The 22,376-nt window shown below is 39.4% G+C and overlaps 4 protein-coding genes across 5 annotated transcripts in view; 3 read left to right on the top strand and 1 right to left on the bottom strand.

The window, feature by feature from the left end:
• The window catches only part of LOC144036790 (ryanodine receptor 1-like), a 40,976-nt gene extending 38,967 nt beyond the window's left edge, over nucleotides 1-2,009 (top strand). Inside the window, exons 101-107 of the mRNA XM_077547684.1 lie at nucleotides 33-179; nucleotides 684-818; nucleotides 912-1,068; nucleotides 1,171-1,235; nucleotides 1,316-1,416; nucleotides 1,495-1,546; nucleotides 1,637-2,009. Coding sequence (XP_077403810.1) covers nucleotides 33-179; nucleotides 684-818; nucleotides 912-1,068; nucleotides 1,171-1,235; nucleotides 1,316-1,416; nucleotides 1,495-1,546; nucleotides 1,637-1,732 — 753 coding nt within the window. The 3' untranslated portion in view covers nucleotides 1,733-2,009. The remainder of the gene's footprint in view (nucleotides 1-32; nucleotides 180-683; nucleotides 819-911; nucleotides 1,069-1,170; nucleotides 1,236-1,315; nucleotides 1,417-1,494; nucleotides 1,547-1,636) is intronic.
• Nucleotides 2,010-2,298: 289 nt separating this feature from the next.
• On the top strand, nucleotides 2,299-5,302 carry LOC144036406 (uncharacterized). The gene is made up of 5 exons (XM_077547013.1): nucleotides 2,299-2,683; nucleotides 3,522-3,780; nucleotides 4,066-4,099; nucleotides 4,369-4,540; nucleotides 4,639-5,302. Exons 1-5 carry the CDS (start codon nucleotides 2,641-2,643, stop codon nucleotides 4,968-4,970), a joined length of 840 nt encoding a protein of 279 aa, XP_077403139.1. The 5' UTR covers nucleotides 2,299-2,640; the 3' UTR covers nucleotides 4,971-5,302.
• Nucleotides 5,303-6,117: 815 nt separating this feature from the next.
• On the top strand, nucleotides 6,118-11,520 carry sms (spermine synthase). The gene is made up of 11 exons (XM_077546954.1): nucleotides 6,118-6,314; nucleotides 7,258-7,378; nucleotides 7,534-7,621; nucleotides 7,723-7,787; nucleotides 7,870-8,045; nucleotides 8,135-8,291; nucleotides 8,423-8,510; nucleotides 8,972-9,086; nucleotides 9,157-9,236; nucleotides 10,007-10,122; nucleotides 10,425-11,520. The coding sequence occupies exons 1-11, from the start codon at nucleotides 6,269-6,271 to the stop codon at nucleotides 10,453-10,455; spliced, it is 1,083 nt and encodes a 360-aa protein (XP_077403080.1). The 5' UTR covers nucleotides 6,118-6,268; the 3' UTR covers nucleotides 10,456-11,520.
• Nucleotides 11,403-22,249, bottom strand: LOC144036367 (uncharacterized). 2 transcript variants are annotated; one of them, XM_077546952.1, is made up of 28 exons: nucleotides 22,106-22,249; nucleotides 21,551-21,609; nucleotides 20,919-20,981; nucleotides 20,723-20,793; nucleotides 20,077-20,648; nucleotides 19,927-19,948; nucleotides 19,806-19,843; nucleotides 19,401-19,531; nucleotides 19,256-19,337; nucleotides 19,145-19,182; nucleotides 18,914-18,958; nucleotides 18,771-18,838; nucleotides 18,672-18,704; nucleotides 18,561-18,595; nucleotides 18,351-18,478; nucleotides 17,962-18,079; nucleotides 17,511-17,891; nucleotides 17,216-17,372; nucleotides 16,953-17,117; nucleotides 16,040-16,162; nucleotides 15,779-15,824; nucleotides 15,579-15,682; nucleotides 15,296-15,420; nucleotides 13,282-13,653; nucleotides 12,922-13,205; nucleotides 12,132-12,233; nucleotides 11,863-12,012; nucleotides 11,403-11,763 (listed from the first exon to the last, which is right to left on the bottom strand). In XM_077546952.1, exons 1-28 carry the CDS (start codon nucleotides 22,159-22,161, stop codon nucleotides 11,636-11,638), a joined length of 3,696 nt encoding a protein of 1,231 aa, XP_077403078.1. In that variant the 5' UTR covers nucleotides 22,162-22,249; the 3' UTR covers nucleotides 11,403-11,635. The 2 variants fall into 2 exon arrangements, with proteins under 2 accessions (XP_077403078.1, XP_077403079.1); XM_077546953.1 differs by having other exon boundaries at nucleotides 11,872-12,012.
• Nucleotides 22,250-22,376: the final 127 nt, after the last annotated feature.

Below are 22,376 nucleotides of genomic sequence, written 5' to 3'. Positions count from 1 at the left end.
AAAGCTCATCGTCGGTTTTGATTGTCTTTCAGACCTTCCTTTACTTGTGTTGGTACACGATTATGTCCCTGCTTGGTCACTACAACAACTTCTTCTTTGCTTGCCATCTGCTGGACATCGCCATGGGCGTCAAGACCCTGCGCACCATTCTTTCCTCAGTGACACATAACGGAAAACAGGCAAAAAAAACATACATAACTGCATTTATTTATTTAAACGAGGGGTGTCAGGCGATGACTTCCATATAGTAGTTAACTTACAATTAATTGCAAATTTTATATCTGTTCTAAATGTACAATAAAATATATATTTTTTTTATAAGTTTTCATACTCTCATTAACATAAAAGTGGGGAGGAAATGTTAAACTAATAGAAATACGGCTGCATATTTCAGTCATTGATACAGTAATTTTATAATAATTCATGAAATTGAGCACTGTACTGTAAAAAACAAGTGTGATGTTGATTTGTGTTGAGGGCATTTTTTCTGCCACTACATGGCATCATTGCATTTGTAAGACGTTGGTGACAGCTCAGTGCGTTTTTCTTTTCATATTAAGAGCTACCTTTAACATGAAGTAACAAGTAATCGTGCATTAAAAAGAAATGGTGGCGTTAAAGGAACTTTAAATGAACTCAAATTTAACAGACTAATTTTGACCCCCCCTAATGTAATTTTGTAGCTAATGATGACAGTGGGCCTGCTGGCAGTAGTGGTGTACCTGTACACGGTGGTGGCCTTCAACTTCTTCCGCAAGTTTTACAACAAGAGCGAAGACGAGGATGAACCCGATATGAAATGTGACGACATGATGACCGTGAGTCGTCGAGCTGCGACAAACCTCCACATACAGTACTCACTTCTGATCCCGAAGCATGTGTAATTGTTAACATTTTTTTTTTTTCAACAGTGCTACCTGTTCCACATGTACGTTGGCGTGCGTGCCGGCGGAGGCATCGGAGATGAGATTGAGGATCCCGCCGGAGACGAGTATGAGTTATACCGAGTGGTCTTTGACATAACTTTCTTCTTCTTCGTCATCGTCATCCTGCTGGCCATCATCCAGGGTAAAAAGAAAGCACTGCTTAACTTACCAGGCAACACATTATGAATCAAAATGGAGTATTTTGACATGTTATGACAAATATTTATGTGCGCATATGCTGCAGGTTTGATCATTGATGCTTTTGGAGAGCTCAGAGATCAGCAAGAGCAGGTTAAAGAAGACATGGAAGTATGTTCATCAACTATTCTGATTTGGCAGTTCAGCACCAATATCAGTACAATGTGGCTTAACTTTTTTTTTTTTTGCAGACTAAATGCTTCATATGCGGCATTGGGAGTGATTACTTTGATACAACGCCACATGGATTTGAGACTCACACGCTGGATGAGCACAACCTGGCCAATTACATGTGAGTGTATGGAGTGTGTGAGATCATGTTTACACGAAAGCTGAAGAATCATTTCAATGTGGTATGGATCCTTTTCAGGTTCTTCTTAATGTATCTTATCAACAAAGATGAGACCGAGCACACCGGTCAGGTGAGCACAATTCCTTTTCCTAATTGACATTTTGGGATCAATTTTCTTTTATAATTCTAACCCTTGACTCCACTTTATTTGATATGTTAGGAGTCATATGTGTGGAAAATGTACCAAGAGCGTTGCTGGGACTTCTTCCCTGCTGGAGACTGTTTCCGAAAGCAATATGAAGATCAGCTGTCTTAGTCTTGAAGTACTTTACAACACTGTAAGACACAATCTTTTACTATTTGTTCATCTGAATTATGCATCACAGAAGGATGTGTGCACGTCAGACTATCACGATTTACTGAAATGATTATTTATTCCAAATAAGTCCTGTTCAGATATTATTTATTGGTTTGAATATGTGTGTTTTCTGAGTAGATGCAGAATATTTCTCATCAATGAATTGTTATGATCATCTTTGCTTTTGTGCACTAGTACAGTAATCAGTAAGAGAATAATAAAACGTTTTCATGTATTTGTTTTCATCGTGATTGCGCTATCCATGCGTCAGCAGGTTATTCACTGCCGGGCGGCTTTGGAGGAAAAACGAGCTGAAGAGGGTTTAGAGGTTTTAGCCTCTTTAGCCCCAAAACAGAACTGTAATTACATAATCACAATTCCACGCGCTCACCGGCTACTTCGTTAGCTACAACTGCAATACAAGAATGCTCAGTTTGAGGTACGATGCTGGACTTGAGAGGTGCACAATAGTTCATCAATAAAGTGTCTGATGGGCTTGAGGTCAGGGCTCTGGTTCTCACACATACTAATCCACGCAAACTTTTAAAGACCTTGCTGTTCGCACTGGACCACACTCGAAAAGAGTGCCTTTTCACTTGGTCCATAAATGATCCGGATACATCTCTTGCATTGGCTCTCATTAGATTTCTTGAGGTGATATCATGAAATGAGAGGCGAGGCAATGTCCCTGCGCAATACGACCGTCTGTGCGTGCCGTTACAACCTCCTCTGATGCGAAAGCGCCGCAGCGTCCCATCTGAATGAGGATTAAGGCATTAAAACTCACATTGAGCCTCATGTGCTTCCCGCCCATCCTGTTTGCTTGCCGCATTTGAGGCAGTCAGTCGCACTCGGCTGCTGTCAACATGAACGTCTCCGGGATCTATCAAGGAACACTCAGGATGTACGGTGAGTCCAATTATTGATTTGTACATTTTTGGGACATTCTGACAATTTTTTTGTGATTACTTTGCATCGTTTTATTTATATCTTTTTTTTTTTTCTCTCATCAACAACAAGAGTAGATGTTGCTTCATTTTCACACATGGATATAATTTGCACTTAGATGTCACAATTGTGTTCTTAATAGATGAATGCAGAAATGTGCATTTTAATCAGCTTGTTCTACAATAATTCTGTTATTTCATTAAGCTTTCACCAATACGTTTTTGCTTGTCTGGGTGGTGCGTATCCAGATGTGAGGGTGTGATTTTGATAGAGGCACGCGCTTATTTTTATGGTCTGATTGGTGCAGTGAGCTGATCCGCCAAACATCTGACTGCCTCTAATCTGATGACAGTGTGTTCGTGCTGTAATCCAGCAGCTCCTCCTGCTCCCATCATATATGCCAGCGTTTCCCAACATTTATATATATATATATATATATATATATATAAACGAATAATGTCACAAAGGGTATATCACTGAAAAAAAATGCTGACTCAGTGGGAAATTATACAGCTATTAATCTGTTGCATGATTTAAAAAAAAAAAAAAAGTTTACACACAGGTTAGTTGTACCTTATGTCATCTAGTGGAAGAGAATTTTATTATTTCTCTGGTATAGTAAAATGAACAACGATATATTCATTGTAGTAAATAAATAACTTTCTATATATGATCTTTGATGGCACACTAATGTGCCAAAGCAATGTGTGAATGACCGATCTATACATCATATCTTCAAATGTGTGCTTCTGAAACGGAGAAACTGATATCTAAATGATATGAAATATTTCCTGTTCAGGTGGATTTCTTTTCAAACAGTGGAAGAAGCGCTTCCTGCTCCTGACAGCTGAAGGCAGCCTGCTCGTGTGTCACCACGCTTCAGCTCCACCCGATCAGCTGGTTCTCTTGCAAAGCAGCTGCGAGGCCATCGTGGAGGGCAAGGAGATCCTCGACCTGCCGAAGCTGCCCGCCGGAGGGAGCCGAGATTGCTGCTTCGCTCTCATCTTGACCCAAAATAAATACCTGCTCCTTCTGACCGACACCCCTGCTGACTGCAGGTCTGATGGCAACCCTTGCACAGCTACCCTAATACTGCTGTTAACTGTATTTGTGTGAATGCTAGGACACAAATATATTGATGATTATATCTCTTTGTAAGCATGTGAAGACCCAGCCCAAACATTAACAAAACAAAACGACAGGAAATCACGAACTAGGCTTTACCACTCGCCACCACTAGAGGGCATATTCTCATTGTACAGTACATATTTTGACATTACAATGACTTGTTTGAGATGATAGATGACAATAACAGTCACTTTTTTTTCTTTTTTCTTTTGCAGTCAATGGTTGAATGTACTGAAAAAGGTGAAACAGGTAAGTCAAAGCTTCACAATAACAGACCATTACCATAAATGGTGAAGCAGAAAAGATATTCAATAATCAAGTCAGCTTTATTCATAAAGTTTGCAACAGAAGTTATCGCAAGGCACTTTACACATTGAGAAGGTTAAGAATAACACATTCATATCAGCAGTAATAGTAGAACGGATTTTTACTAATATAAGTGTACATATCTAGATTGTTCGTGTTTACATGCCTGTAGCATGTCCATAATTTCAAACCTTGTATTTCTTTCCCCTCAGAGTGTCTCGTCACCTCTTGGTCTTTGCAAGCGACATCAGGTGCCGCCGCTCAGCATCGCTCTAAAAGACTTTATGCCAGAGCAGATCCAGGACAAGGATCCACCGATTCTGCCAGTCAGCAATGGAGAGGCTCCTTCACCGGGGCCTCTGACTGGCTCCCCAAAAGATAAAGGTCAGTTTGAATGAAGTAGAATAATTTGTATTTGATTTTTTATTTGATTGACAGTTGACAGTATAAAATATAAACGTCATGCCGCTTGTGTCAAACAGGCAGGAGCTCTCCACATACCAAATATTACAACTCAGGCTGCCTGCGTCACGGCACTATCAACAATGCCCAGGCAGTGCGGGCCGTGTACCTGCTGATGGGCGGGGCGGCCGCTTCCTCCGCTATGGGCTACTTGGGCGCGTGCTCGCCCTCCAGCCTGGACGCCAAAGCAGCCGACCTGCCCCTCAATGCAGACTTCTCAGATATCGGGGGACCGGCGGGGGCCTACCACACAGACAGCCCCGCCATCACCTCCCCTCACTTCAACAGCTTTGACTTTGAAATGGCAGACGCCGACTTTAATGCTTTTGATTGTGGCGGTTTTACTTTTTGATAAGATTCTGCCACGATTTGCCATGTTCCTGTCACCATGACAACCAGTACAACTAATGGGCTTGTGCATAGCCTTGTGTTTTGTAATAACATTATGTGAGTGATGGTGAACAGTATTAGAATTAGTTGGAACTTTCATTTTCTTCCAACTCTTGTAAAGAGTAGAGCCCATGCCCATGCATGTTATCACTGAATTGACCTGATGACCTTATTGTCATCTAATGTTTGTCCAAATGTGTACTCACGTCATTTGTACATTACAGGTAAGTTCAAAGAAATTGTGTTTTATGTGTCTGTGCAAATTTGTAATTGAATAAAACCGATTAAAAGATATAGGCTGCTTGTCTCTTTTGGAAGCAAAAGGCCAAGAGCTGTGAATCCTTAACATGTCTTTTGCAAAAACTTTTAGTTTGGCTGTCAGATACATTTTATTTCAACAGTATCTTTATTATTGTTTTTGACAATTAGACATTATCAATCCAAACTAAGCATTATTATGATGGTAAAGAGAGATTTGATTCAACGATTTTTTTCCGCTCATAAGACTGAGGAGGTGTATATGTGCCTAATGTTTTGGCCGTAAACTGTGACGTCCATCCCAAATATAGTCTTGACCTTTGATGATGAAGTGCTGCACAGAGGGTCCCACAAACTTCAACTTACTTCCCAACTGTAATTTGTTTGTTTTATTTTCATGGCCTTGAGGTGTTTTGTGTGTACAATAAATGACTACCGGTTGTTAGACTAATGCTAGACTGCACATTGCTGCTTAGGTACACACAAAAGTGGAGCATATTTTGACACGCCGTAGGCAACTAGTAGGTTTTGGCCCAATTTCAACATTAATGTGCTAACATCCTGGGGAAACTATTACTGGATGTAAAAAAGGGGATACAAAAAAATGTCAACAAAAGGTCAATGTACTGTACTAGTAAACTACTACAGCGCAGTAATTTACTAGAAAGGTTTAATTGTGTACTAATAGTTCACCAGATATTATTTATTTATTCATTTATATATCTCTAGGTACTGTATACGGTAATTGGAATCGTGAACTAAATATGACCCCATGAAGCGTCGAATGTTCTAATTACAAGGAGGAGCGACCGCCTCGGGGAGTAGGAGAACTATCTTGCATAATGCCACCACTCTTTGCTCTCGGCGCATTGAAGCTGCACTCGGCTGCGTTCATCCGGCCGATGTTGCAGAGCAGGGCCCTCCCCTCTCCTCCTTTCCGGCTTTAAACGCACACACACCGCGCCTGCCAGCGCCAGGAATGGATAACGGCTGCCTCCAAACATGGCACTGCGACACTATACTCTCGACTTCAGCCTCTCGACGGCAGGTAAGAATGTCCCGGCCACCGCACTGTGTTGGCGGTGGGCTGCATGCTAAGCTAGCTGGCTAGCTTCCAGTAAACGTAAACTTGCTACTATGTCACTGCCCTTCATAATGTTATATCGATTTTGAATGAAACGCCATCGACAAAATGCACGTGGACGTGACAATTAGGTTGCAAACGCTCAGTATTGAATGGGAATGCATGGCCGAAGACTTTAAAAGTCGCATTCTGAATTTATGCGTCATTTTTTTTGTCACGTTTGTTAAATGCTATCCATGGAATATTTTGTCATTCTGTCATTGGTGGCGATAGCAGCGTCATCTTGTGGCCATGTGTAAAATGGCGTAGCGGCACCGGAAGTGAGTTTAAATTGGTCATTGTTAATTTTGATATGGAGGAAAAAAACAGTGCGTCTCTGTTTATAGATTTGACGTTTAACGGAGTTACGTTTGTAATACAATGATTGAATTGACCCAAATTAGCACGTGTGTCTGTATTTATGACCTTTTTATAACCCCTTGAGATGTGATATCTCTTAACAGCATAATCAATTGCCTCTTTATATTTTAACCTATTGACACAATATCACGAGAAATGACCGATGTACATGCTCTAAATGTTTTTTTCTTCTTCTCGTCTTCTTCATTGTTGAACCTTTTTTTGTTTTGTTAAGTATGTGACTCAAACTGGATGGACTGGCATTTCTCACTTATTTGGCCATAAAGTAGGTTGCCGCTGGGCAACATGTATTTGTCACCTTTGCAACAAAAGAGCAAAAAAAGCTAATGTGTTCATGCTTTTTATAAAAACATGGCAGGATCTCGGGGAGTTCAGGGTCTTCTCTCAGCTCCAGCTATTAGGAAAACACTTTGAGTTGTATTTGATTCTTCTTTATTTTGTTTTCACTCGTATTTTTCAACCCTGTACTCTCTTTTCTTGCTCCCAGTTGACTCTGCATCAACAGTCCCGGGCCTGCTGTCCATATTCCACGAGCAGGAAATGACAGAGACCGTACACGACACAGACGGGCGCGGGTACCTCGCCACCTTTGTCGGAAAGAACGGCAGGTGAATATTTCAGAAAAACATAGTAACCGTTTATCTACTAAAATGTAAAAGTTGACTAACCGTATTGATCTTTATGAGTGTGTAGTATAAATATAGCTAAACAAATGTCATTTTTATTATTGATTTCCATATATGTTCACACCTTTACTCCACAGGCTTGTTATTCTGCGGGTGCACGCCCACGGCTTGCTCACTATTGACCTGCAGTGTTATGAAGGAGATAACATTGCTCAACTAGACAATGTAGGTGCCTTAAACAAATATATTGTACCAATTATAGGTCACCTTATTTTCATTATTCAGCAAAAAAAGGCCTCATTCACTTTCAATTTCTCTTCCTTCAGCTTTTAAATACACTGGAGAAGAAACTAAAGGTTCTCTTGAACGGAAAGATAACTCGTGTTAAAAGGTGAGGCCCTTGACTCCAATTTGCTGCCTCACCTCGAGTCCGTGTGCCGCACACGTGACGATTCCGTGTTGCCGCTTAATAGGCTCCCGCCTCTCGTCCGCGGAGCCAAAGTGGACCGATACTGGCCCACCACCGACGGAAGGCTGACCGAATACGACATAGATCGCGTGTTGTACGACGAAGACTCGGTATACCAAAATATCAAAATTTTGCACTCGCAGCAGTTTGGGAACATGCTGGTCCTCAATGAAGATGTCAGTAAGTGTGTTTAGTCAGATGGTCCCACGACTGAATCAAATGGCGTGCACGTGCACACGCGCTGTTTAAATAATGACTTGACCGTGCAGACCTGGCAGAGAGCGACCTGCCCTACACGGAAGCAATCATGGGCAGCGGAAAGGAGGACTACGCCGGCAAGGAGGTGCTGATTTTAGGAGGAGGCGACGGAGGCATCCTGGCTCAGACTGTCAAACAAAAGCCAAAGATGGTCACCATGGTGGAAATATCCTCAACTGTTCGTCCAATCAAATGAGTTTGAAACGCTCACTGACTCACCACGACATCATCATTCATGTTTGTTATTATGTTTGGACTCTTTGGCATTTGTTTTTGTTCCTTGACAAGCTTGAGTACATTGATCAGAAGGTGATTGACGGGTGCAAAAAGTATATGAGGAAGACGTGTGGCAACGTGCTGGACAACCTGAAGGGAGACTGTTACCAAGTGAGTGTTGAAAGGCTGTTCAAGTACTGGACCCAAAAAAAATGGCATTGAACAAATGCCGTCATCGTCCTTGTGTTTATTTTTGACGTCTGATCTTAACTCATTCACTGCCATAAATTCATTTAAAAAAATTTTTTTTAAAAATTAGGGGCAAGTGGTGATTTTTTTTTTTAATTGTAATTAATCGCACAACTTCACAAGTTAACTCACGATTAATCACAAATTTTCTATCGGTTCTAAATGTACAATAGAAAAAAATCTAGGTTTTCATACTCTTGTTAAATGGAAATAGTTAAAATGATTTTTTGACGTTTATTGCAGTAAATAAATAAAGAAAGAAAAGATACAAATTCCGGGGTGTCAGCCGATTAAAGTTTTTAATCGTAATTAATCGCTTGTTTATAGCGGTCAATGGCAGCGAATGAGTTAATAGTAGTGTCAATATTTGTTTGTGTCAACAGATTCTAGTGGAGGACTGTGTGCCGGTGCTCAAGAAGTACGTCCTGGAGGGGAAAACGTTCGACTACATCATTAACGATCTCACCGCAGTCCCAATATCCACGGAACCAGAAGAAGGTTTGCCAGTTTTCATCCCAAATCCATTTTTACCCTTCATCCAACGTGAAAAGTGATGTTATTGTTGCAGACTCCACATGGGATTTCCTTCGTCTCATTTTGGATCTGTCGATAAAAATCCTGCATCCGAAGGGGAAGTATTTCACCCAGGTGAGCATCGCGTTGTTCGATTTGTCTACCCTATTATGAAGAATCACTTTTTATTATGAAATGATTTTTATAAATATGTTCTGCTGAACCAAATGCTTGGATAAATCGAGCAATCGATCAGGCGCGGGGCCTTAAAAAGTGACACAATTAGAGTTTTCCACAGTAAATACTTTAATTAGCCTTAAAATGATGGTTGAATCCGCCGTTAAAAGGAAAGCTATCTTTGTAAAGTATTTGCAATGAGTGTTTTTTCCATCTTTGCGTAACCAAGATTGGAATAAGCGGAAGCCAAAATGCTCGTGGGCACTCTTCTCAAAATGTTAACGTTATCTGGATGAGAGTTCTTCAAGTGGATCAAGACTTATTGATAGTCTATGTTTGTGTACTATATTTGCTAATAATGCTAATACAGTGATACCTACCTTTTCAAATATGGCCCTAGAAGTTTCAGTGGAGCTCAAATTAATTTGATGAGATGTTTAGTAAGTGCTTTGCTTTTCCTAGATAACATCACTGACAAATACAGATTTATTCTTTCTTTGCCTATCATTTCACCTTTTTATAAGTGTGTGTGTGTGTGTCTGGGGGGGGGGGTGATCTATATGTTTAAACCAATACACATTTGTGAGTGTCACATCCATAACAAGCCACATTTTTTGTAAAAAAGTCATTATTGTCTTTGAGATGGCACGGGTAAAAAAAAAAAAAAAAAAGAAGAAGAAAGTGCAGTCATTGCCATGATGTGACGTCCCGTATCTGTTCGTCGTCAGGGCAACAGTGCAAATCTGACCGAGGCTCTGAGTCTGTATGAGGAGCAGCTGGGAAGACTCTCCTGTCCGGTGGACTTTTCCAAAAAAGTGGTCTGCGTGCCCTCCTACATGGAACTGTATCCTTTCACAACATCAATGGACAAGAGTGTTGGTTTCATTAGATTTATGCACTATAATTATGATACTGTGAACCAAAGTGCAACACAAATACAGAAAATCATCAAGTCATTGATGCTGCCCAAAAAAAAATGTTTTTCATTGCCTACATTAAAAAATAATAAATGTACTCCAAGCTATGATCCCAAAATTGAAATGTATATTATATATGACTGTTTAGGGAACAGTTAACTTGAATGTAAAAAAAAAAAAAGTGGTTGTAATAAGTGTTGTGTGCACTTTCCTTAATTGTGCACGTCAGCTGGGTTTTCTACACCGTGTGGAAGAAGTGACCATTTCCCCCCCCCCCCTTTTTTTCCCACCCCCCTCCAACTACTGGAACGTTTCTTCTTCTGCTGTATCGCTCGTTAGGTGTATTCAGAGTGAGCATGAACACACTCACTGTAAAAGATGTATTATTAGGCAACACCCGTAATGAAAAGTCATCCAAATCTTCAACACACACACACACATTGTGCTTCGTCACTGTAGTGGTTTTATCGTGGTACCCAAACACTCCGGTGGTTTGCTGACTCTGAACACATCTGTTTGGGCATCTTCACTTTCATTAAAGACTTTGACCTTTTAGTTGTGTTTTTAAGTATTGTTTGCTGCAAGCGAACAAGTCCAGTTGTGTGCGTGTGAGTTTTGAACTGTGAGCTGATAGACTAATAATGTTACTGATGGATCAGTTGTTCTTGTTTGTTTTTGCTACCTTATGGAGTGAGCGAATCGACACCTGAATTGCTTTTAGGCTTCTTTTTTCTTTTTGTTGTTGTTACATCGATTGTCGTTTGGTTCTCTATTTTTTCAGGTTGCTTTCCTGGCATTACGCCAAATGATTCCAATGTCCAAAAGGGGGGAAAAAATCCACCACTTTATGTCCATCTTTGTGCTATTTTTATTTTATTTTTTGCAATTTTGTGCTTTTTTTTTTTTTCAAACATTGGTTTCGTCTGATATAAAAATGTAAACACTGACACTGACTAGCCACAACATTAAGACTATTTACACGGGAAATTAAAATCCAGTACAATACTTCTTCAAAAAGATGTTTGTAATCATTTGTATCCATAATCATTTGTATCCAACGACATAACCAAAATGTGTAATGCTAAAAACACAATAATAATGCATGTGGTCATCATGTTGTGGTCAGTATATCAGATGTATGTGAAGGACAGTGAATGTAGCTTGCGTGGCACGTTTACAAGCGACCTTGTGGGACTCGGTGGCATTTATTTATTTCCTTGCTCCCTTCAATAAGATTGTCCAACACTTTTTTTTCCTTTTCCTTTTTATTTTATTTTATTTGTAACCTTTAAATAAAAGAAATAAAGTGGTTTTGCCTGATGGACTATTGTTCTCCCAGTACAAATGTTATTAGTGAAACAGAATGAATGAAACTTTTGTATATTTAAAAAAATATATATATAACGTGAAGCTTATGTAATATGCAATTTTGCTTACTAATTAATTATAATGTGAATGCGTGTGTGAGAATGTGTGATGGTTTCTGTGCTGCCTGCCAACTTCGTTTAGGATGACGTCCATGCTGGGTTCTTCATCAGCGGTGATGATTCTGTCTTCCACCGGATTTCCTGAATCAAAACATAACACTAAATAACTCTTGATGGGCTTGACAAGCATAAATCCATCTCCACTAAGTGGAGAGAGACCGATTTGGTTACTAAGGCAACCTTGCTGACCGATGCCTTGCGTCTGCTCCAAATTGTGAGTGAGGAAAGACGATGAGGTGTTGGACTGCGACGACGCCGAAGACGGAAAAGAGGTCGATCTCATCACAGAATCTCTCTTCGCTTTCTTTTGGGTTGCCGTGCGACTCCATTCTGGAAAAGGGCCAAACCAGGTGAGGTGTGTTTTGTCAAGCGAAATTTGATTTGTATTATTTTTATATTTTTTTCCCATTAATTTTAAAGCAAGCAGGTATGGACTGAAAATAAGAAACCTGAGTTCTCAGCCAGCCTAATTTTTCCTAAACAGAGGTACGTCTGCCACTGCCTCCTCACTGCATCCTTCACCGCACAATGGAACACGAATATGAATAAACCTGCAACAAGGACACATGTCAGTGTGGATGCACAGCAGGGTTTCCCCAATTGCTTTAAATTAGGGGTGTCATGCGATCACATTTTTTTAATCGTAATTAATCGCACGACTTCAACTCACACTCTTAATATAAAAGTGGAAAAAAGTTAAACTAATGGAATATGGCTGCATCTTTTAGTCATTGATACAGAAATTTCATAATTCATAAAATTGAGTTAAAATTGAAAAGATGTGTAAAAAAAACGAGTGTGACATTGACTTGTGTTGAGGTCATATTTCTGCCACTAGATGGCATAATTGCATTTGTAAGACATTGGCGAAAGCCCAGTGGATTTTTCTTTTCATATTAAGAGCTATCTAATCTTTAATATGAAGTAACTTGTGAAATTCTGCAAAATTTTTAAATTGTAAAATGCAACTTGACCAAAGTCTCCACAAATATATGCATTATTATTCAATTTATTACTACTAAATTTAGACGTGGACGTGTCTGCTGCGTTGTGACTGGAATTCCCTCAGTACAGGCTTTCCAAGTAAGGGGCGGTCATTAATCGCACGTTAAAAAAATTTGTGGTGCTAAAGGAACTTTAAATTAACTCCAAATTAATGCACTAATTTTGACACCCCTACTTTAAATATTTTCATGAAATAGAAAATCTACGTGCTGGGTGCGAAGATCTTCATCTCACCTTGGAATGCGTTGCAGATGGCAAAAAGGTACATAAAGGGCAAGTTGGCGGGCCCCCAAGCAAAAAAGGCGAAGCCCCAGGTGAGGCCGAGCAGGATGGTTATGCCCACCACGCTGCGCACGTCCTGTGCGGCGGTGCGGTACCGTGAGTTGTGAGGATTCTGCCTCTTGATCTTATGCAGCTGGACCAGCACCACCACAAACATGATGAAGTTGAACAGGAAGATGACGCAGAAGTAGGCCACCACCGCCACGTAGAAGGCGATGTTATTTTTCAGCCAACAACTGCCAGAGAAGTTAAGGCATGTCTTTTTCAGTGGGATATTACAGACACAGGTAAAAAAAAACAAAAAAAACTCACAAGTCGTCACTTGTGCCGTCAGAGAACTTCCCATAAGACACCAGCCCGTAATTGTCCTTGTTGACAGCTATGACGATAACAACCACGATGACGGGGGCGCCCCAGCCTGCCAGCGAGAACCAGAGCATGTAGCGCGGGACGTGCGTGTTGAACACCTTGACCAGGGCCAGGTACATGTGGACCCCCTCCAGGCCCATCCAGGTGAAGGCGGCCAGCAGGAAGTAGTGGAGGAACCAGGCGGTGGAGATGCAGAGGCCCACGGCGTCCGGGTACAGCGCCAACCAAGCGTCCACCAGGAAGACCAGGTTGAGCAGCAGCAGAGCCATGCACAGCTGGATCAGGATTTTGGAAGGGATGTCCTTGCGCAGTTTGCTGAAATGGGTTCACATAAGTGTACAGCAGATTGGTCACCTAAGTCGATTTTTGCACAACCGATTGGAGTCAGCTTTCCCTGACCAGTGACATAGCAACTTTCCCCAGGGACCCCAAGCAAGAAGAAGAAGAAGTGAGACAGAAAACAGGAAAATAAAATCACTATAATGTCTTACTGGTAATGGTAACTTTTTTTGAAAGAAATAATAAAAGCATTACTATACATGGTCATTTATTTATTTATTTTTAATAATAAAAAATGTAAAAATAAATAAATAAATACATGCCTTACTATAAAAGGTCATGTTTTTAAAATTGCTTTCTTACTTGTGGTCATTAAAAAAAAAAGTATTTTGTTTATTTTTAAATACCTTCTATACATGGTCGTTCAAAAAAAGCCTTACTATACAATGATCGTTTTTATTTTTTTTTAAACGCTTTACTACATTGTCATTTTTATAAAAAAAAAAATATATATATATATATATATATATATATTAAAAAAACGCTTTACCTAACCCTATACATGGTCATTTTTATTCAAAAGGAAAAAAAGGAAAAAAAAGCCTTACTATATACATGGTAATTTTTATAAAAAAAAAAAAAAAAGCTTTATGGTCGTTTTTATTTAATAAAAAAATGCTTTACTATACATGGTCATTTTTATTTAAAAAAAACACTTTTATACATGATTGTTTTTTTGTTTTTTTTAATGCTTTACTATACATGGTCGTTTTTATTCAAAACAAAAAAAAAGAAAAAAAGCCTTACCATACATGGCCATTTTTATATAAAAAACAAACAAAAAACGCTGTACTATACATGGTCGTTTTTCTAAAAAAAAAAAATGCTTTACTATACAAGGTCATTTTTATAAAAAAAAATTAAAAAACGCTTTTACACATGGTTGTTTTTATTTTCTTAAAATGCTTTACTATACATGGTCATTTTTATATTAAAAAAAAAAAAAGAACGCCTATACACGGTCGTTTTTATTTTTAAAAAACGCTAGTAAAAATAAATAAAAACGGTTACTATACATGGTCGTTTAAAATAAAGCCTTACTCTACATGGCCGTTTTTATAAAAAAAAAAAAAAAGTTTAAAAATAAATAAATATATATATATATATATATATATATATATATATATATATATATATATATATATATATATATATATATATATATATATATATATATATGGTTTAAGAAAAAAAAACACCTGACCCAGGGAATTTGAGCCGTTCAATTGTCATTGCTGCAATGCTAATGTAAAGGATCTGTTGGCTAAGGGGCCCCAAGCAATTGCCTGCCCTTTCCTAATGGCAAGCTACGCACGCCTCTGTCCTTGACCAACAAGGACGGAAAAATTCTGATGTTATTTTGAGAGGGCTAGTGGCCCACTGAGGCGAATCAGTAAATCTGATTGGTCAAAGAAACGCTCCCATTGCTTATATAGTTTCTGAAGGCCCTTAGGGAAATGAGATTGACATGGCAGGACAGGCTGAAATCTGATTGGACAAAAAAGACACAGACATTATTGGAAACTACAGCAGATGAAAGCTAGAGAGAATCAACGAATAGAATTTCGGAAACATATATTCAAACTGAAGTTGTAATTGCAGGTCGCCCATGACTCACCCAAAGGCCATGTATGTGAGGAGCGTCAATGCCAGGAAAATGGCAGAGATCCCGCAGCCAATATACGTGATGAAGGTCAAAATGGTGGCGTGCACTCGACTGGTTAGAGGCTGCCTGCCGAGGTCCTGGACAAAGACCCAACAATTGAGATTCAATACAAAAAACACATTTTATAAAGTCGGATTTTGCAAAGAAAATACACTTTCATTCATTCATTGGAACCACTATATGAACTTTTAACACTATACGCTGCTTGTTCCACACAAAGGCACTAAAAGCTTACCAGCAGGATAGAGAAACTGGTGAGATGGTTGCAGCCACAAACTGTCACGTCGTCTGTGCTATTGCGGACATAACAGCCGTTTGTGTTCCAGCCACCGGATCTGTCTACCAGCAAAAAAAAGAATGATATCACCGCATATACATTCCAGTCAATTCATTCTAATGGATGAGTTATTTATTTATTTTTAAAGGAAAACTCACCATTTAAAGCAAAGTCCCAGAAGACGCATGTAGCCACGTAATTAGCCTGCAGTTCAGTGAGGGGAAAACATGAAATTAGTTGGGTAATAAACACAACTTGTTTAGCTTCATCATCTAGCTTGATTTTGATGAGGTATGATTTTCATTCTGGAGAAGCTTTGCGTGAGTTCCATTAACGCCGCCAAACGTTGACTACGTACTGTACGATTGTACATGACGACAACAATGACATTTTTTCAAAACAAAACAGAAGACTCTCACAGGAATGGGCTGCAGGTTTCTGAGGCTAATCACAACTTCCTCCTGCAGTCCTGTGACTGTCAAGTTTGCCAAACTCGCTCCCAGGATCCCGCTGTTAAGTCGACGTGTTCCTAATGATCTGTCCTGCATGGACAAAACACAGACAGTAAATCAGCGCAAATGTTAGAAAACTTAAATTGATTTTGAACTCTCCGCTTCATATTAATAAAGCATCCCTATCGATCTAAAATTGAATGAATTGTTAATATGAAATGTTTTAAATGCTCTCATCAAATTGTACATTCAACTCATTCACTCCCAGCCTGAAGATGAATCCAGCATTAATTTCATTAACCCTAACCCTAACTAACCCTAAACCTAACTAACCCTAACCCTAACTAACCCTTACCCTAAACCCTAACCCTAACCCCAAACCTAACTAACCCTAACCTAACCTAACCGTAACCCAACCCTAACCACTAACCCTAACCTAACCCCTAACCCTAACTAACCCTAACCCCTAACCTAACCCTAACTAACCCTAACCCAAAACCCTAACCCCAAACCTAACTAACCCCAAACCTAACTAACCCTAAACCCTAACTAACCCTAACCACTAACCCAACCTAACCCTAACCCAACCCTAACCACTAACCCTAACTAACCCTAAACTAACCCTAACCCCTAACCCTAAATAACCCTAACCCTAACTAACCCTAATCTTAACCCTAACCCAATCCTAACCCTAAACCTAACTAACCCTAACCCTAAAATAATTTCTATATTAAAAATAATTTAGATTGTTTCTTATGTTATTATGTTATGTTTAAGATATCATGAAAACATTTCTTTGTGTGTAATAAATTTACATCTCTTTCCACAAAATTCAAATGTATTGAGATGATGCACGTGTGTAAGGTTGAACGTGTGTGACCTGAAATAAAGTGCTCTTCTGGTAAAAGTTGAAGTGAACTCTGGAGGCCATCTGCTGCTCCTCCAAGGTGAGGTTTTGCGTGAGGGAAGCGGGCAGCGTGACGGAGCCCTGAGGGATGGACGACTCGTTCCTCGGGCTCCTTCCAAACCTGGGATCGACCCGGACCTTCAATACACATGCATGAATATACGTTAGGTGGAGATGCTTTCTAATTCTATGGAAATTCTGCAGTAACTTTTCCTAAAGCTACTGTAGCATCGTACCTGAGCGTTGCTGGGGTCGGAGATGGAGAAGAGGACTTGTTGAAAATTACTTCCATCCACTCCTTTGGCAGAAACAGCCAAAGCTGGCGACAAGAGAGTTTCCGTTTCTTCTTCGAGGACCACTTTGAGGCCCACTGTATCAACAATCTTTATAATTCTGATGAACACAATTTTTTTGTAAATAAAATAAAATATGAAAAAAAAACTTTAAAAATCTAAATTAATTAAAAACATTTTTTTTTATTGATTAATAAAGCTCGGAGCAATTGTTGGCTGTAGAAAATCTGAAATTAACCTGATATAAGAGCTGGCCAGCGTTTGGGCAGAAGCGTCCAGCAGGTTGCTGACGATGTGAATGGTTATGTTAGCCAGAGCCAAGCTGATGTTGGGGCCCGACAACAAATCCTCCAGATGAGACACAAGCTGGTCCACCTGACTGGAGTTGAGTCTGGACACATTTGCGCTCAGCTGGAGAAGAGCATTGGCGCGACTCTCCGTGTCATTAGGCGAGACGGTGCTAACATCCGGGGATGCCGACGTCGTGTTCACCGGGGATGACGTCGCACTATCGGAGGAGGAGTTTGGTTGCGCGGTCGTCACATTTGGGCTGGCTGTGGTTGACGCTGATGCAACACACAGCTCATTCAGCTGCACCACCACATTTTGTCCTGATTTACTTGGAGCAAAAAGGGATACATTTAGATAAGTGAACTCGTGACATCGCTGAGAAACTGAATTGTTCTGACCAGGTTTGGGTGGGGAGCAGACGTGTCACGCAAAACTCTGCATGCTGGAGGGTGACGTTAATCCATGTCAACTGGGAGTCCAATAAATTGTCACTAACATTTGCATGGCCACAGATTGCTGGATCAAAGGATGAAATACAAGTTAATTCAGACGATCTTGCAAGGTCGCTGGAAAAGTCATCAACTGGGTGATACTGCCCTCTAATGGACTATCTTTGCAATGCATGTGTCAGATAATATATGTCAGGGTTTTAATGGGGGGTGATTATACTAAAAAAATGTCTTGTATTTAATATGATACATTTGGCTTTATAGGGTTAAAACATACTTGTCTTAAAAGTGTTTAACTTTGCCTCCACGTATCCTGTTTATGTTATCCCATTGCACACCTGCTCTAGTCGTTCTCCCGTCAAACGTTATGTGCTTCTCCGATTGAAACACAGTCGTTAAGGCTGCCGACACGTTACAGATGGGAACCTCTTCGGCCAACTGTAAAACCACCCTGCAACTTTGAGGGCTCGAAGAATCAAAAAGTCACGTGTGTGAAACAATCTGTCTTTTGGCGGACGTGATGTGATGATTTTTTTCCCGAGACTCACTTTGTTCCGGATTGAGAACAGACCACACTGGCATTCTGAGTGGAAACAATTGTTTGGTTTAATTCCCAGAACATCAAAATAAATGGATACTTTAAAATGGTGGCTAGTTACCTTGTATGCAGAAGCAATGGTGGAATAAGAAATCTGTTTAAACAGAAATCAACAGTTACAAAATACCGGCTAATGGACAAACACACTTTGTGAGCTTACCAGGGAACGAGGATCGGAGAAGTTCATCTCAGGGTCTTGTATTGAAATTTCAAAAGTGTAATACGCATCTGAAAAATTCCAAAATAGAGCTGGGTTTAAGAATAAAATCGCAACTAGCTAGCTGATAACATTTAAAAACATACCAGTCCCATTGCAGGAAGCTGCGCAGCTGCAGTTTTTATTATTTTCTGCAAAGGTCAAAGCATGTTGTTATGACCATAACACTTTCAAGGATCTTGCTAAAAACAGTTTAGATGACATTTACTTTTTGATAGTGCGCCTTTAGCAGCACTAGCATGCTTTGTGTTGAGTTTACAATTTAGATGAATTCATACAATAGATTGTATGAAGATGGGGAAGACGTTGGCGCTCACCTGCACGACATGGAAGCGCCATAAATGCTGATGCTTCGCTGTCAAATGAAGAAAATACATATTTCATATTCAGCTCAAATGAATAGCGCCCAAAAATTAATAATAGCTTACCATTTTGAATTACTGGAATTTTGTGTATAAATACAGATGTTTTCCTCCACATGGTCACTGCTGCAGTTATTGTTTAGGGGAGCTATTCATGGGAACATACAAAGGTTAGTTTAAAAAAAAAAATTAACTACATTGTAGCACTCACTCAAACGATTGGCTCTTTTCCCCACTGCATGGATAACAGACGAATTTTGATTGGCTGCGCAGATTGTTTGCAGGATGCAACACGACGACACATTCTGCCTCAGTGCCAGAGTCACCACGCAGTTGGTCTTTCTGATCAATTAAAAAAAGAAAGAAAAAATACTTTTTTTTTAAGCTTAATGGACATTTCATTAGGAACACATCATTGTATATCATTGGATTGTACAGGTGTTCCTAATATTGTGACAAAAGGGCACTCTTTCCCCTAGGAAATCAATTTGTTTATTTATTTTTTATCTTCATTTTTAACTGCATATTTTCTGTTACACATCACACAGATATCTTTTTATTTATATAAATAAATAAATGGATTCTAAACAAGATCTGCTATCTCATTTACGCCTACCTTATGTGAGTCTTCTTTTCACAAGAAACTTCAACTCCCTGTTATAAAAATCAATCAGTGTGACAAATCAATGGCAACTGACATAATCCAGAAATGAAAATAAGCGAGCGATCTTACATACCTGAAATAAGCCACTCGACTTGCTGGAAAACAAGAACACAGAAATGCGGCACCAACATTTTTACAGTTTTGTTAGTGACGGAACTGGAAAGACCAATATCAGTGAAATAAAATTTTTTTTTATTAAAAAATAAAATAAATGATGACATACCTGCTGAGGATGGCTGCTCGAATAAAACGTGCGTTGTTTGTGTTGGGAATAGTTTTTTCCAACTTTTTGTCTGCGTTGGTTGTGATCTTCTTTGCTGTGTTGCTACTGACATTATTGGGAGCACCTACAAATGTGCTCGAGTTTTGTTGTAATGTTGTTGTAGCTGCAATTGTGCCAAAGTTTTGTACTTCTGTAGCTGTTTGTAATGTCATCACTGTAGTAGTGTTGCTGTTCTGTAATTTGGTTGTATGCGGAGTAGCATTATTTTGTAATGTTGTGGCTGCAGTCGTGTTATCTTGTAATGTAGTTGTGGTTATAGTCGTACTGTTTTGGAATGTGGTTGTGGCTGCAGTCGTGTTTTGCAACGTGGTCGTTGGAGCAGTCGTGCTCGTGATGTTGCTTCGAGTCCCGTTTGTCGTCGTCGTCGTTGTCGTCGTCGTCGTTGTCGTCGTCGTTGTTGTCCCGACTGAAGAGTTAGCAGATGTCGTTTGAAACTCAGCCGGTAAAGTTGTTGTGTTTTCGGCGTGTGAAGACAAACAGTTGCCCAAATTGTTTTGGAACACCTCCTGGAGCTGAAAGTGGAACGCAAACATTGATGGTAGATTCCTGTTTGGATTGTTAGTGAGACATCCGATTCCAAACATACCCACGATGTTATTTCGGATTCATTCTTGGCAGACCCAGTCACATCAACAGCGATTTCCACAAAGTAGAATACTGCAGTGAGAAAAGACAACAATAATATTTGACATTTTAAAATGAATAATAATGAGAAATCAGTCACGCTCAACACCTAACTACCGGTTAAACCACTGACAAAGAAGGTGAGTGTGCAAGCTTACCTGAAGTCTGAGCGCTTGTCTCATGAAGCGGTGCAGTGGAGGTGTCGTTACAAGAGGAAAGACCTGACCAGGAAAATCATGTCAGATGTGACTCAAATGTCGACTTCAATTCAACAGGTTCCACAAATACGCATTCTTTCTTTTTTTTAAGTAACATCAAAACAACCCTAAATTATTAATTTCAAAATAAAATGACAATTTGTTCTATTCCAAAGACCCCAACAGCACTTCGGATTAAAAAAAAATATATATACAAAAGTGTCATTGTGTGAGGTAATTTCCCGCCACCTCTTTGTCAGAGTCTCCATATTTGCAAAGAATGTGCAGCATTGTGGACGCACGTAAGAGTTGTCATAGCGCAACACACACAGACAATATTCTGACTGGAACAACGGGTTCCCTTCAAAAAAAAATAATGGAAGGTTTGAATGTTTGTATAACATGACAAGTAATGGATGACGTTTATTCAGGTATGAGGCCCAGTGTTTAAAAATAAAACTACAAGACTATAAAAGATTAGCCGTAATACACTAATAACAAGAAAAAAAAAAATGTTATTCCTGGAACTTGCTGCTTATTAGGCCTTTTTAAAAAAAAAAAATTTTTTTTTTAAATGTGGTTAGTGACTTTACCTGTGAGTAGAACGAGCAGGTGGAGGACCTTTGTTATATGTGAACTTGGCTTTTTCACTCTGGAACATATGTCATCAATGTATCAAAAAATTATTCATTTATTCATATAGCCGAATATTCATATGTATCTCTTATATATTGCTGGTGTGGGGTACATTAAATTCTCAAATATCTAAAACTGTCACATTAACATTGCATCATCAAAGACAACAAGCCATTCTCAACACTTACAATTTTAGTCAATACAACTTTGGAGGGAGAAATATATCATATAATGTCATCAAAAATAGATTTGCACAGAAAATTTCACTATATTGTCCCATAACTTAACATACGCCATGGTTTCCTAAACCTTTTCAATTCTAGAGAAAATTTTGAAAATCTATTTCTTTCTGTGCCCAACTTATCAAAATAAAACACATATTGCCATAACAATGCCATACAGTTATTATAAAAAGTTACACAAACATGAAAAAAAAAAAAAAAAAAGCTTGACACTATGAAGACAAGCTAACGGTGAAGATGTAGCCTTTAAAGAAAGATGAATCATGTTACCTGCTGAAGTTTGTTATATCTACGTTTTTCCAAGAAGATCCTAGGAAAGATTTCATGATGTTATCCACATTTCACAAAAATCACGGCTCCCTCAAGGTCATATCCGAAACTGTGAAAGAAAAATCCAAGTCACTAGATTATAAAATCCATGTCCTTTGTTGTTGGCTGGTCCACATCAAGTCTGTCACAACTGGCTGACATGTGACACGCCCCCCCACCCCCAGACATGAAAACAAGAAAAGATCAACCTCACAAACATGGTAGCTCATTG

The sequence above is a fragment of the Vanacampus margaritifer genome, chromosome 16, assembly GCF_051991255.1.
Source record: "Vanacampus margaritifer isolate UIUO_Vmar chromosome 16, RoL_Vmar_1.0, whole genome shotgun sequence".
Classification (NCBI taxonomy): Eukaryota; Metazoa; Chordata; class Actinopteri; order Syngnathiformes; family Syngnathidae; genus Vanacampus; species Vanacampus margaritifer.
The sequence above is the reverse complement of the archived record's forward strand: the minus strand, read 5'-3'. Positions and strand labels throughout refer to the sequence as shown.

What these genes read in the sequence shown, in the direction of transcription:
- sms (XM_077546954.1), top strand. Translation starts at nt 6,269, where the DNA reads ATGGCACTGCGACACTATACTCTCGACTTCAGCCTCTCGACGGCAG. An exon ending in AAGATAACTCGTGTTAAAAG is followed by an intron (nt 7,788 to 7,869) that starts GTGAGGCCCTTG and finishes GCCGCTTAATAG; the next exon opens with GCTCCCGCCTCTCGTCCGCG. An exon ending in ATGGTCACCATGGTGGAAAT is followed by an intron (nt 8,292 to 8,422) that starts ATCCTCAACTGT and finishes GCTTGAGTACAT; the next exon opens with TGATCAGAAGGTGATTGACG.
- LOC144036406 (XM_077547013.1), top strand. Translation starts at nt 2,641, where the DNA reads ATGAACGTCTCCGGGATCTATCAAGGAACACTCAGGATGTACG. An exon ending in GACACCCCTGCTGACTGCAG is followed by an intron (nt 3,781 to 4,065) that starts GTCTGATGGCAA and finishes TTTCTTTTGCAG; the next exon opens with TCAATGGTTGAATGTACTGA. An exon ending in TGGCTCCCCAAAAGATAAAG is followed by an intron (nt 4,541 to 4,638) that starts GTCAGTTTGAAT and finishes TGTGTCAAACAG; the next exon opens with GCAGGAGCTCTCCACATACC.
- LOC144036367 (XM_077546952.1), bottom strand. Translation starts at nt 22,161, where the DNA reads ATGAAATCTTTCCTAGGATCTTCTTGGAAAAACGTAGATATAACAAAC. An exon ending in GATATAACAAACTTCAGCAG is followed by an intron (nt 21,610 to 22,105) that starts GTAACATGATTC and finishes CATATGTTCCAG; the next exon opens with AGTGAAAAAGCCAAGTTCAC. An exon ending in AATTCCAGTAATTCAAAATG is followed by an intron (nt 19,183 to 19,255) that starts GTAAGCTATTAT and finishes TTCATTTGACAG; the next exon opens with CGAAGCATCAGCATTTATGG.